The 14,729-nt window shown below is 43.1% G+C and overlaps 1 protein-coding gene across 13 annotated transcripts in view; it reads left to right on the top strand.

Annotated features, from left to right (window-relative positions):
* Sntg2 (syntrophin, gamma 2) overlaps positions 1-14,729 on the top strand; it is a 202,470-nt gene that overhangs the window by 108,190 nt on the left and 79,551 nt on the right. For all 13 annotated transcript variants that reach the window (NM_001106720.2, NM_001414915.1, NM_001414914.1 and 10 more), the window contains one exon: positions 8,615-8,706. In NM_001106720.2, the coding sequence (NP_001100190.1) occupies positions 8,615-8,706 (92 nt within the window). The remainder of the gene's footprint in view (positions 1-8,614; positions 8,707-14,729) is intronic.

Here is a 14,729-nt window from a genome sequence, read left to right as displayed (position 1 = left end):
GGATGTGGTGGTGCCTATGATGGATTTTCTACAAGCTACTCAGATGGTGTGGGAGGTGATACAAGACTCAGTGTTTTATCGGTACTATCAGGGAGGTTTGAAATGAGGGGAGGAGATACACACACACACACACACACAGAGAGAGAGAGAGAGAGAGAGAGAGAGAGAGAGAGAGAGAGAGAGAGAGAGAGAGAAGAGAGAGAGAGAGAGATAGAACAAGAACTGATAAAAGAAGATAGAGTGATAAAAGAAGGAAAATATTAAAATGGGGAGAATTTTTAAGTAATAATTTTCAGTATTAAACTTGACCTATTCCATCAACTCAGTGAGTGAAGTCCAGAGCATGTCTTGATAGTTGGGAAGCTGAGCCAGGAAGTGTGGCCCATTGGATGTAGACAGCGGTGGGATGTGAAGTAGCAGTGTGCCTACCAGAGCAGGGTCCAGTTGTTATGGATGTGCTGGCATGTGGACCATGAAGGACAGAAATTTCGTGCCATCTATGAACTTCTGGGTGGGAAATGAAGAGGCCTGTGTTTCTCTCTGCTCCAGGCCTATAACAAAACGCCGGGGAGAATGACCCTATGACAGATTTCAGGTTTGTTTGACTGCAGTTGGTTGATAGTCATTTGAGTCTGTGGCTATGGGCCTATGGGAACCCAGGGTACCACAGAGTGCTGCATGATAGTGGTATCCACTTACATTGGTGATCAGGAAGCAAAGAGAGCGACTTAGAAGGGCTTAGAGTGCCAAGGGCATATCACCCAACTTTTTCCCTCTAAGTCACACATTTTTTTTGTGGGGGGATGGCATGGCTAAGATATTTTGACACAAAAAAGTTATAAGATAAAACACAAAGAACCCTATTATATCAGAGTTGAATACAGCAACCCAAGAGAAGGAAAAGAATCCCAAGATCAGGCCCAAAATTCAGAGACCCACTTGTTCACACATTGAGGAGCCCCATAAAATACTAAGCTAAAAACTATGGTATGTATACAGAGGACCTGGTAGGGCCCATGCAGGCCCTATGCTTGCTGCTTCTGTCTCTGTGAGTGGATTTGCACCTCACATAGTTGATTTAGAGGGCCATGTTCTTCTGATGTCTTCTATCCCTCTGGTTCCTACACTCTTCCTATCTTCCATCAGGGTTCCTTAAGCTGTGAGGGGATGGATTTGAGGGGGACCTCCCATTTGGACACTCTCTGTGTCTCTCTTCCTAATAGATCCTCTGTCTACCAGTAGTACCAGAGGCTGAGACCACACCGTTTAACACATGGCCTTTGTGGCACATGTATCCAAGCCATATAACAAGGACAGAAGCACTCTAATTGGAAATGATGGGGGCTTTTATGGCTGTGTTCAAAAGAGGCTGTAGCCAGCCACCAACACTGTTCTCCACAATGTAGGAGACTGGAAACAGTGCAGAGCATGTTTCCATCTTAGCTTTGCTTACGTAGAGTACTTAGCAGCCTATGTCCAGATGAGTGTTTTCACCTCCTGCATGGGTCTGTTTATTCTGAATGTGCCTGCGTACTGAGATAGAAAGTGAGGGATAGTTATAGCCTGGCCCGAGGGACAACAGGAACCACATAGATGACAGGACACTTGCACAGCCTTTCCCACCTTCCATTAGAGGTCAGTAACCTTTCTGGCTGGAGAGAGAACAGTGAGCATTTGTTGGCTGCTAACCCTGGTGTAATGGGAGCAGTAGAGCCAACAGCTACAAAGCTTTCAACATGTTTGTTGAAAAGGAAAGGCTACCATGACTCTGAGACCACTATTTCCCTTGAAGGATAAAAGAGCTCTTCAAACCCAGGAACTTTAACTTACATTCACAGGCTTGACTGGAATCTGAGGCCTTGTCCTATAGCTTTTAGTGAGCTAGGAGCTCTTTGAGCCCCCTTGATGAGGGCCTGTGCAGAGCTCAGCCTTTGTGGCTAGACCTACCGTGAACTCCTGGGAGCCCTATTGCTCAGGACCAAAGCAGAGTTCAGGGATGCGTACTGAATTTGCCATTAATTCTATAAATGTCTATTCTCCTTTTATTTTGTTCTTTACAACCTAAAACTGTTAAGTCATAGTCTCTATAAAAATTTAAACAAAAGGGCCAGAACCATTCCATAAATCCATGCAGAATGGCCTCTGGTGAAGACATGTCATTGAGGTAAAATTGCTTCTGCCTGAGCAGCCCCCGTTGAATTGCTTGTTTGTCTGAAGCCAACATCTGCCCCACAGAGGTGATTGCTGATGTAGAAGAATCCCAACAGACTTGTAAAGAAAATGTCTACTTCAGCATTTCTTAAATTGATATTAATGGGAAAATAAATACCCAGTGAGATTGAGTGAACAGGCCTGTGTGATTTTTCCAGACACTCAGACACTTGATGGTTTTATACAGATAGACCTTGCATATTGTTTAGTATTTCCCTGTGCCATACACCATCACTACTGATTAAATTTCTCAATGTTCTACTGCCCAAAAAGTCCTCTACAAGCTAGCAGTCAAACTCCTCCCCACCTTCCCTGGCCCTAGCCACTGAGAGCCACTGCTTTCAAAGTGGATTTGCCTTTTCTGGAAATGTTTATCAATGAAGTTAGACAATTCATGACCTTCGCCTTCACTTCCTTGCACTCAATGTGATGCTTTCAAAAGTCGTTGGTGAGGTAACATGCATCTGCTATGGCTGCATAGCTCTGCTTTATATGGATGTAGGGCATTGTTCCATTTACTTTTCAGCTAATGGACACTTGCTGCTATTTCTGAGCTGTTATGAATTATGCTTCTGTGAACATTCATCAACAAGCTTTGTTTGGACATCTTTGTTAATACTCAACCTAAAGAAGGAGATTCTGGGTTCTACGGCAATGCCATGTTTAGCTTAGAACATCTGCCAGAATATTTCCCTCCTTGGCCCTGCTGCTTTGTATCTAATCCATGCAGAGAGAACTTTTGACAGAATATAACTCAGCCCTCGAAGGACAAAGTTTTATAACTCCTTATTATAAATATTTTATAACAACTATTTATAGAATTAATAATTGAAAATATAAGTTTGGGGTGATAACTTAGTAAAGTGCTTGTCTTGAAAATATCTTCCACTCCCTACATAAAAATAGGCAGGTATGGAGAAACACAGTTGTAATTCCAGTGCAGGAGAAGCAGAGAAGTATGGCTTCCTGGGGCTCCCTAACCTACTTGGTGAGCTTCAAGCTAGTGAGTGGCCCTGATTCAAAATCTGATGTGGATGACACCTGCGAAAGGATAAATGAAGTTGTCCTCTATCTTCAACATACATCTTCATATATGTGCATTACCCTTCCACACACATACCCCTGCTCACAAGTGAACAGACACAAATAGGCATGCACATACATATGCACACACATACACATTCTTACACATCCTAATTACTAATACTGAGAAGCTGTGAAAATAGATAATGCTGGTAGTAAACAGAAAAATATTGGGACTATTCTATCTTTGGAGATATGAAAGAAAATCTGACAGTCACTGAGAAATTAATTAATAGAAATCCAGGATCTAAAAAAGACTATCAATTTTAAGTTTCTTCACTTATTACATATAGCTGCTGCTGCTTCTTCTGCTTCTTCTTCTTCTTCTTCTTCCTCTTCCTCTTCCTCTTCCTCTTCCTCTTCCTCTCCTTCTCCTCCTTCTCCTCCTCCTCCTCCTCCTCCTTCCCTCTTCCTCGACCTCTTCCTCCTCCTCTTCTTTCTCCTTCTTCTTCCTTTTCTTCATCTTCTTTTTCCTCTTCTTCATCTTGTTCTTTTTCTTAATGGTAAAATTTTCTTCAACTAGTTAAATATTTTATTTATTTATATCCCAAATGTTGCCCCCTTCCAGGCCCCCTCACAGAGTTCTCCCCATCCTCATCCTCCTCTCTGTCTCTGAGATGGTGCTTTCCTAGGGCATCAATTCTCTACAGGATTAGAGACTCTCCCATCACATCCTCTTCCACTGAGGCCAGACAAGGCAGTCGTCTGCTACGTATGTGCCAGGAGCCTCAGACCAACCCATTGCTTGGTGGTTCAGCCTCTGGGAGCTCCCAGGGATCTAGGTTAGTTAACACTGTGGGCCTTCCTATGGGGTTGCCATCCCCTTCAGCTCCTTCAGTTTTTCCTCTCTTTCACAGGAATCCCCGACCTCTGTCCATGCTATGAGTATCTGCATCTGTCTCAGTTAGCTTCTGGTAGAGTCTCTTTGGAGGACAGCCATGCTAGGCTCCTATCCGCAAGCACGGCATAGCATCAGCAATAGTGTTAGGGATTGGTGCCCACCCATGGGATGGATCTCAAGTTGGGCCAGTCTTCAGACACATGTTTATGGTGACATGTTTATGGTGAACAACAAAATCACCTGGCAGTTTGAAATGTTTTCATCTCCCTTTCAAATAATGACAAGCTGATTTTGGAAATGAATGAAAGGACTTTGGAAAGTGTTGCATGGACTATCTTAAAGTGTACATGGAGAAGCTAAAATAAAGTAAAATAACTAAACTAAACTATGTGCTACTGCAAAAACAGCACTCCGTAATGGAAAATAACACAATCTGAGCTGGGGGTAGATTCTACTGGGTAGCAACTGTATGTGTTTTGGGTAATAAAAGAACAGAGGAAGTTTTAGTTGTTAGCATGGTCCATTTAAATAGAAGCAAAAATGTAGGAATGTGGTGAAGTGTTTCCTAGTATTCATCCTCACAGATATGATGTAGGTGGGTAAGGGACACTGACTTGCTGGGCTGTGCATGTCTGGAGGTGCAGAGGTGAACTGGAGAAGAGCAGTTAGGTTCTGAGCCTTCTTCTCACTAGACAGTGGATGCACATGTGCACTAAGGGGTACTGACAGTCCACCAAGACCTAGGAAGAAGACATGGTCAGGTGCCGACATGCAGAATGGTGTCTTGCTTCTCTGTTCCCTTCTCACTGTCTTTACCTGCAGGCGGCTGGTGGGGAGAGGACCTGCCTTCCTGTTTCACTCTATACCATTACACCCTCACCATGATTTGCAGCTAGTCAGCGAAAAGCCTGCGACTGTGCTGTTCTTGGCACTTCTGCTTGCTTTCCAAGGGCTCAGAAGGCCTGATCTCAAGGCTGTCTCTCTGTTTGTGGATTCTAAAGGGTTTCCTATGTGTTGCCAGATGTTCAGTCTTTCTGAGACTGTCAGTTAGGTAGGGGTGTTCAACCATCTGCCTTTAGGAGATGTCACCACAAAAATGAGAAGAACTGACACACAATCTGCCCACATGCATGTTTGTCCTGAAAATAATGGGGGCTAAGGGTAGTCACAGAGTACACTTTGTCTTGGAGCTGCCCTTGAGACCTTGAGTGAAGGGTTGAAACAGATTCTCCTAATAGTTCTTAATGAAATTACAAGTTTAACTTGATTGTTGAATGCGTGTGGTTGCAGGGTTGTTCTTAAAGGGAGTTGTGTTTATTGGGCATCTGTTGTCTCTGAGGGGGAGCCTTTCCATGTTATCCCGAGGAAAACCTTTTTGAGTCAGATCATCTCCTGTAATATTGTCAACAGATGTCGTAGGAAGATCTATCAGTTCCCTAATCTGTAAAACTGATGGTTATGAATGACATCCATGCCACATTCATTTCACTAATTTATTCATGTTACATCCCAGTCACACCCTTCCTAGTCCTTCCCTCATGATTCCTTCCCCCATTAATCCCTCCTCTTCACCTCAGAGAACAGGAAGACCCCCTTGGGTACCCTCCCACCCTGGGACATGAAGTCACAGCAGGACCAAGCTCATCCTCTCCCTCTGAGGCCCAACCAGTCAGTCTAACTAGGGGAAGGGGCAGAGTCAGAGTCAGCCTCACTCCAATTATTAGGGGACACACATGAAGACCAAGCTGCATATCTGCTACAAGTGTGCAGGGGGTCTAGGTCTAACCCTTGCATGTTCTTTGGCTGGTGGTTCAGTCTCTGTAAGACCCCATGGGCCCAGATTAGTTGATCCTGTGGGTCTTCCTGTGGTGCCCTTGACCACTCTTGCTCACTCTCTCACATCCCCTCTCCCTATACCTGGTCCCCAACCCCATTCCTCTCCTCAACCCTCTCCCTCCCGCCATCCAGCTCCAGTGTTTATTTTTTCCCCTTCTGAGTGAGATTCACACATCTTCACTTGGGCCTTCCTTATCACATAGTTTCTTTGGATCTGTGGATTGTAACATTGCTATCCAGTACTTTATGCTAATATCCACTTATTAGTGAGTCCATACCATGCTGGTCTTTCTGGGTAACCTCACTCAGGGTGGTATTTTCTAGTTCCATCCATTGTCCTACAAAATTTCATGATGTCTTTGTTTTTAATAGCTAAGTAGTATTCCATTGTGTAGATGTACTACCTTTTCTTTAGCCATTTTTCAGTTGAGGAGCATCTAGGTTGTTTCCAGTTTCTGACTATTGTGAATAAAGCTGCTATGAGCGTAGTTGAGCAAGTGTCCTTGTGGTATAGTGGGGCATCTTTTGGGTATATGTCAAAGAGTGGTATAGCTGGCATATATATAATTAAATATATATAATATATTTAATAATTTTATATATAAATTATATTTTTTTCTTTAAATGTTTTAATCAGCCATTAGAGTTTTTTTTTTTTTTTTTTTTTTTTTTTTTTTTTTTTTTTTGGAGCTGAGGACTGAACCCTGGGCCTTGCGCTTACCAGGCAAGCGCTCTACCTCTGAGCTAAATCCCCAACCCCTCCATTAGAGATTTCTATGTTAAAATTTTTCTGTTTCGTTCTGGACCACATTTTTAATTTATGTTGTTTAATTTGTTGGTGAGCTTTTTATATATATTGGATATTAATCCTTGGTCAGATGCAGGGTTCATGAAGATCCTTTCCTAGTCTGTAGCCTGCTGTTTTGTCCTATCAGTGGTGTTCTTAGCCTTGAAGAAGTTTGCAGTTTCATGAGGTCCCATTTATTAATTGTTGATCTTAGTGCCTGAGCTATTTATTGGTGTTCTGTTCAGGAATCAGTCTCCTGGGTCAACATTTTCAAGGCAATTCCCTACTTTCTCTTCTATTAAATTTGGTAAGTTCAGTTTTGTGTTGAGGCCTTTTATCCACTGGACTTTAGTTTTGTGCAAGGTGATAAATATGGGTATATTTGTATTCTTCTACATGCAGACATCCAGGTAAATACAACTTAGACCAGCACTATTATTTGAAGATGCTTCTTCCTGTTTTTCATTGTATAGTTTTGGCTTCTTTGTCAAAAATCAAGTGTCTATAGGTGTGTGGGTTTATTTCTGTGTCTTCAATTCAATCTCATTCATCAACCTATCTGTTTCTATGCCAACACTATCCGGGTTTTATCACTATTGGTGTGTAGCACTGCTTGAAGAGAGGGGTGATGATTACCTCAGAAGCTCATTTATTGTACTCATTGTTTTAACTATCCTGGGATTTTTTTTCATACGTAGTTGAGAATTGCTCTTTCAAGGTCTATAAAGAATTGTGTTGGAATTTTGATGGGAATTGCATTTAATCTGTAGATTGCTTTTGGCAAGATGGCCATTTTTATATGTTAATGCCACCAATCCATGAGCATGGGAAATCTTTTCAGCTTCTGATATCTTCCTCATTTTCTTCTGAGATTTCAAGTTCTTGTCATACAGGTCTTTTTCTTGTTTGGTTAGAGTCACACCAAGCTATTTTATATTATTTGTGGCTATTGTAAAGGGTGTTGCTTCCCTAATTTCAGTCCATTTATCATTTGTATACAGAAGGACTACTCATTTCCTCTGAGATTATTTTGTATCCAGCCACTTTGCTGGAGGTGTTTATCAGCTGTAGGAGTTTTCTGGTAGAATTTTTGGGGTCTCTTATGTATGCTACCATATTATCCAGGAATAACAATACTTCTTCTTCCTTTCCATTTTAATCTCCTTCAGTTCTGTTATTGCTCTAGCCACAACTTTGAGTACTGTGTTGACTAGATACAGAGAGAGTGGGCAGCCTTGTCTTGTCCTTGATTTTAGTTGAATTTCTCTCCATTTAATTTGATGTTACCCTGCAACACTTTTTTGTTCTTTTTTACACAGCGAATTCACTTCATTTTTAAATACACAAATGAATTTTAACTCAGTTCTTCATAGATAATTATGATGATTGTGTTGGTGGTGGTCTGCTTTGATACATGGTTAAGCCTTCTCTGACCGCACTGTCTGCATTCTTATACTGCCTGTCTGGAGCAATGAATTCCCTACAAGTCATCCACTAATCCGAAACTCTGAGGAAATATACCATGATAAAGGAGCGGGATGGGAGACTACAAGGGCTCATGGTCCTACTCTAGGCACAGCTCTGCTCTACAAACTGATACTGCCCGATGACATGGATGGGCAAATGATTGCACTAGGAGCATTGATGGGAAGACCAGGTCCTAGCAAAGAGAAGGAAACTCTCACTAATAAAGTAGCACAGAGAGCCATGCCCCCACTTTAGTTTCCCATCCCTGAGAGGAACATAGCAAGGAACTACTGGCCTGAGTTGTGTGCTTTGCCATCCTGCAGTCATATAGGCACACATGATGTGCTTGAAAACTAAAGCTGGAATAAAGGCCTATTGCTTTGTTTCAGGGTCCCCAGGGCCATCCAGTGACCACAGCAGCAGGGCCTCATCGCCTCTCTTTGACAGTGGTCTGCACCTGAATGGACACTGCAGCCACACAGTAAGTACGTGCAATCCCCTGACCTCATAACTTGGAAACCCCAATCCTAAGGGCTCTGGGTTAAGGGGGAAACTGTCCATGATCCAGCAGCGGCACCTGTAGGTGTTCTGGAAGAAACAATGATGACAGGAATTAGAGTCAGTTCCGTTAGCATTCACTCCCATGTGGGGTCTTTGTCATTAAACCCACAAAGACAGTATAAACCAGTAGTTCATAAGTGCATGGAGAGCAAACACGATTCTTTTTTTTTTCTTTTGAGGTGGAATTCAAAGTAACCTCTGGGTATCAGGCAACCTTAACAACAGGGTTTCAAGTTGTTTTTAGGGGACTTCCAGAAGACTCACATGAAAAGGTGAACAGTGAGAGTTTATCCCCAAATTCAGAAACAATATCAAGGAAGCATGAGCACTGTATATTTACAAAGAGACTTAGTCCTGTGCCTCTTCTTCCCTCTACTAAGAGCCTAGAACTGGGAAGGGGAAAAGCATCATCTCAAACACCAGTGCCTGTTCCCCTAGGTCTGCCTCCTAATGCCGAGACCAGCCTTTCTTTGGGCAATGGGCTTATTGTCCACAGAGACCTTAGTGTAGAAGTTGAATCTTAGCATCCCACAATTGGATTAAAAGTGTACTTTACAGTAGATCCTATCTTACTCCCACATTCAGAGAGAACTCAGGGGGAAAGACTCGTGTTTGTTCATATAATTACAAGGTGTCGTAACTCCTTCCTTTGACAGTTTAAATAGCTCTCAGTAATTTAAAATTTGGCTTCTGTAACTAACAAAGAATAAACAGCACACTTATAAGTTCTATCTTCCAGTCTTGGGCCCAGAAATGAACAACATCCTAATTTTCACAGCCATAACCTGACTTTAAATCTTCAGTTTTGAGCCAGGCACAGCAGCCTACCTCAATAGTCTGTCTCGCCTACTTAGGAGGGAAGACGGAGACAGAATAATCAATTGAGCTCAGGAGTTTGAAGCTGGTCTGGGTAGCGTATTGACAGTCAGTTGAGGCAAGTCAGCAAAGAAAAGCAGAAAATGGCTCTAGTGGCTGTTCTTCTGTGTTACCCTAAACACAGGAGTCATTGATAACCTGAAATAGACATCTTAGTCCTGCCTCTTGCAAGATGTACCTGAAGGTAGAGGAGACACCCAGCTAGGAACACACTCTCAGTAGAGGACGACATGGTTGATGACCATTTTGGGGACCTTGGATCTCAAAGGCAGGGAAGGAGAAGTGAGCTGTGGCTGACAGCAGCATAACTGTCACAATCAACAAGACAATAAAACCCGGAGGTGAATAATTACTGATGTAATGTTTATCATAGCATACTAAGGAAGCTGAGAGAAAAATGATGAGATTGACAAAGTGATGGCACACTTCTTCCCCGAAGCAAAGCAGGGAACCTTTGTTTTCAAAATAGGGAGCATGTAAGATCTACTATGAATAGTGCTTAAAGGGGGATGTAGTACTTCCGTCAAAATAACCCATCATCTCCGACAGCAGGTAGCAGTTACCTTAAATTACATACTGACAGCAGTCTTCATTACCTGGTTATTAAAAAGTGCTTCCTTTAGAAAACCTTTCCTTCTAAACTGGGGGAGCCAGTGCAGACTTTTAAGTCTAGCTTATTCTAATGCCTCACTTTTATACCTCTGATTTCTGAAAACTATTTATTTGTTTTTGAAGAGTATGAAGTTCAGAGATCCATATTGTATTTGGACTGAGTTCTAACCTGAAATATTCTGATACCTTATTTGGATCTTGCAGGGGAAAAAAAGCATATGATTTCCTCATGGTACATGAGAATTTGATCTTGTTTTATTTTTTAAACAAATACAGATGGTATAAATCTTTTTCCCCATAAGACCCATTTATACAAGTCATATAAACAGTTATATTCTAAGCCATTTTATTAGTTACTCTTGTTTTCACTGAGACAAAAATACCTCAGAAAAATCACTCCAAAAGGAGAAGGTTTATTTCATTTGCAGTTCCAGGGGATTTCAGCCCTCTGTGGGAAGGCAGGGAGGAGTTTATGATAGCCAAGCAAGTGGTGGAAGCTCGTTACTCTACAGCAGGCCATATCAGACCAGCAAGCAGGAAGTGTGGGGTGAGCCTGGGGTGCAACCTTCAAATGCCCAGTCGGTTACCCTCTTTCCCCACAAGACCCCACCTTTCAAATCATAGTATCCCACAATCTAGAGACTCAGCATTCAAAGCAGGAGCCTATAGGAGTCACTCCTCATTCAACCTACAGCATCAATTCACATTTAAAATCATCGTAATTTTATTTAAAGCCCACATTTTAATAAGGTAAGGATAATTTCCAAACTCTGGGCTGATTGGAAGAATAGAGTATGGATGTCTAGATAAATCTGCTGAGCAGAAGGTCTACTCTGGTCACCCCTTTACAGTCATTCTCTGCATTCTGAGTGTCCTCCAGGCTTGAGAGGTGGGGGAAGCTCCCTTTGACTCACAGAGCTTCCTGTTTTCTCATCTCTGTGTGAATACATGGATGCAATTATGTACAAATTGATTCCAGTTCCTCCAGCTGTTAAAATCACTTTCATCAATACAACCTTCCGGCTTGCTTCTTGTTCTGGACGGTTTTCCCCCAGATAATGCTGGGGTGGTTAGGAGTCGGGGATGGTGGGTAGTTACCTGACATGGTAATTCAGAATGAAATTGTATTTCTTGACAGAGAGTATCCTAGCCTGTTCACAGGAAGGCTGGGAAGGAACTACTTGACTTACCTCTCCTATATCCTCACTCACTTCCACACATGGACAGAGGGAGATTAGGGTTCCTGTCCTGGAGGTTTGTGCTAGCTGCCTGTCTTGCAGGAGAGGTGCCCTGAAGCACTGTCTGCAAACTTGGCACCTTGACTGTTTGGGGTCCACACACTGTTCTTTGGCAAAGTTGCCACGGTCCTAGTGGGCAGCTTCTGAGCCAAGCCATTTTCTGTGCTGGTCCATGTAAAGTAACACTTCATGGAGGCTGGGGGGGGTGCCCCTCTGAGAGAGCGGTAGTATGAGGAGGCTGCTCAGGGCTGATTCAGAAGCAAAAGAGGTAGAGTTTGGGAATCATTTCATGAGAACCCCACAGAGAATGGAGTGTGAATGTTCAAAATTAGACAGGCACCAAGTTTGGGGTCCAGATCCTAGAAACAGTGTGAGAGAGTGAAGGTCTTAGTGGGAAACTAGTGTTGACTTTTACATGGAATCTTCAGAGGCCCCCCCCTCTCTGACATCTCTGATGGTTCAGCTGCCTGCCTAGGCATGTTGGTTTTCTTGTTGCTATCACTTAGTACCCAAAGCTAACAAACTAACAAAGAACAGATGTGTCTTAGATCACTGCTTGAGAGGTTTCAGTCATCATCAAAGCAGGAAGCTTGTGCTACCACTAAGCCTCGAGCATTGTGCTGGCAGGATGCACAGAGAGAACACCCAGGTTCATTAGCTTTCTTCTTTCACCTTGCTATGCCATTTCTTTCCTGCTTATTGGTAGGAACAGCTCACATTTAGGACCTATCTCCTCACATACACACTTTAGATACCCCACTTGGAAACACAGAGAGAGTGGGGGGAGGCAGAGAGACAAGATAAACACACAAACACACGGACACACAGACAGACACAGAGAGTGACAGACACACACACAGACAAACAGACAAACTGACTGACTGACTGACTGACTGAGGTATGCATTCCTTACCTCTGAACTTAGCAATCCAATCAAGTTAGCAGTCAATATTAGTTATCATTCCTGGGGACGTCAGAGATGTTTTCAGGTCCGTAAAGCAAGAAAGGTGATACCAGAGCAAGCTGAAACCTCATGGGTTTTCTGAGGAGGTACCAGGGCAATTGGGAAAGCTTCAGAAGGCAGAGAACTGCTGTCAGTGAAGAATTTGAAAGCGCAGACCTGCACCCTCCTGCAGGACTTGAGGGCCTTTGTGTGCTTTGCTTTCTCATGTGAACAGAATGTACTTTAAATGACGGTTCCCTGCCATAAAATGTGGACTGTGGCAAGCACTCCATGCTAGCTGCCATTGGAGAGTGGCTGTGAAGTTGTCCTGAGTTTACGGAAGCTCCTGACCAGCGTAAAAAGCAAAGAACTAGCTTATTTTATATACTGCATTTAGAACCTGTTACGGTTTAGATGTGAGGTATTCCTCAGAACAGTTATATATAAAAGGAAGGTTCCAGATGCTGGATCCAGTCAATGTAGGGTGGTTTGGTCATTACCTGATCAGTGGGTTTTAGTCCTTTGATTGAGTTGTAATTTGATAATATTCCTGGGAAGTGTTAGAAGCCAAGAGTTGAAGCCTGATTGAAAGCTATAACCATGCCTTTGAAGGCTGTATCTTGTCCTGATCCCTTCTGGTTACATACTCAGCTTCCAGGATGCCCTAAGGTCAACAATTTTGTTCCATATCATGGCTTGAATGTGAAATAAACCTGACATGCCCATGTGTTTGAAGACTTGGTCCTCAGAGGGCAATGCTGTTTGAGGAAGTTGTGGAACCTTTTTTATATTGCTGGCAGACATAGATTTGTAAAGTTCTAGTTAGGCAGCTGTGGATGCAATGGGCCTACAGCTCCAATGGCAAGCTATGCCTGCCACCATGATTTGTCCACCAGCGTGGACTGTACTCTCAAACTGAACCAGCGTAAATCTGCCTTCTCTTAAGTATCAGGTATTATTCACAGTTATGAGGAAAGAAATTAACATGCAACACCACAATCTTCAACTGTAGCATTTCACACAGGCATGCACGCATGCACCTCTCAGGCCACAACAGTGGAGCCATCCGTGAACCATAAGCTGAAAAAGCCAAAATAAACTATTCCTCCCATTTCCTTGCTATTTTATCACAGCAACAAAATAAACCTGACACAACTCTCGGCTATGGGGAAGAAAGCCCTGAACATGTTTTGTGCATCCTTAGTCCTCTTCTGCAGCAGGCCATAATACAAGTTTACAGAGAGAGAGAGAGAGAGAGAGAGAGAGAGAGAGAGAGAGAGAGAGAGAGAGATACAAATGCAGCATTTACAGCCTGTTTCCAATTCAACATGGTTTACAGTTTAAACTCCCACTCACAAAAATACCTCTGAGGGCATGAAAGCAGGACTCAGGGCCTTTAGTAAGTAACTTTTCAGTTACTCTTTTTTTGTTTTGTTTTGTTTTTCTGCAGCCAAAGCTGCACACACAGGTGTGGGGACACAAAGTCAAAGGAGTAGGCAGAGCCAGGTGTCCAAGGAGCCAGGCAGGCAAAGGGCCAGATGGTTAAAGGACCAATGTTAATGGAGTCAGGTGTCACACGGCAGGTGTGTATAAGTTAGGTATAAGTTAGAGGTGCACAAGGCTTCAAGTCCACAGCACAAATTGTGCACAGAGCTACAGTCGGCAGGCCAGGAGTCCTGACAACTATCTCTTCTATTTCAGCAAATGCTTCTTCAAATTTAGTAGAATACGATCTCCCATTACTCTCTCTTTGCTCGGTACTATAGTCTAGACAAGTCGACATGGGTAAAACTAGAGCAGGCTGTGCATGGAAGAAGTGAAAGAGAGCACTAGGTGCCTTCTTTGTTTGCTTGCTGGTGATTTCCCAGCCAGACCTCGGACATTGTCATCTACAATCTTGCCCAGATTTAAGGCATAGCAGTACTTGGGACTTCTCCCTGAGATGTTCTTTTTAATACTTCTCAGGCACTTATAAATGGCAGTCCCCTCTAAGAACAGAATGGACCGAGTCCCAGTGGGAAAGGCATTGCCTGTGCACATGCAGTGTGTCTCACAGCTTCCCCTGTCAACCGGGGCCTTGCTGGGGTTGTCGTTTTCTCTCTGCTGGGGTCAAATGTTGCTCTCTCTCTTCTTTTAAAAATCATGCCTGTGCAGTTTTGTTCTCTAAAATCACATTACCAAGGGCCCACAGCCCCAGCAGGATTTGTGAGGATGGAAATTGCAAGCTGAGACCCACAGGCAGGTTTTTGTCTGCTGAGCGGCCATCATTATTTT

This window comes from Rattus norvegicus, chromosome 6 (assembly GCF_021556685.1).
Source record: "Rattus norvegicus strain SHRSP/BbbUtx chromosome 6, alternate assembly SHRSP_T2T, whole genome shotgun sequence".
In the NCBI taxonomy this organism is placed as follows: Eukaryota; Metazoa; Chordata; class Mammalia; order Rodentia; family Muridae; genus Rattus; species Rattus norvegicus.
The sequence above is the reverse complement of the archived record's forward strand: the minus strand, read 5'-3'. Positions and strand labels throughout refer to the sequence as shown.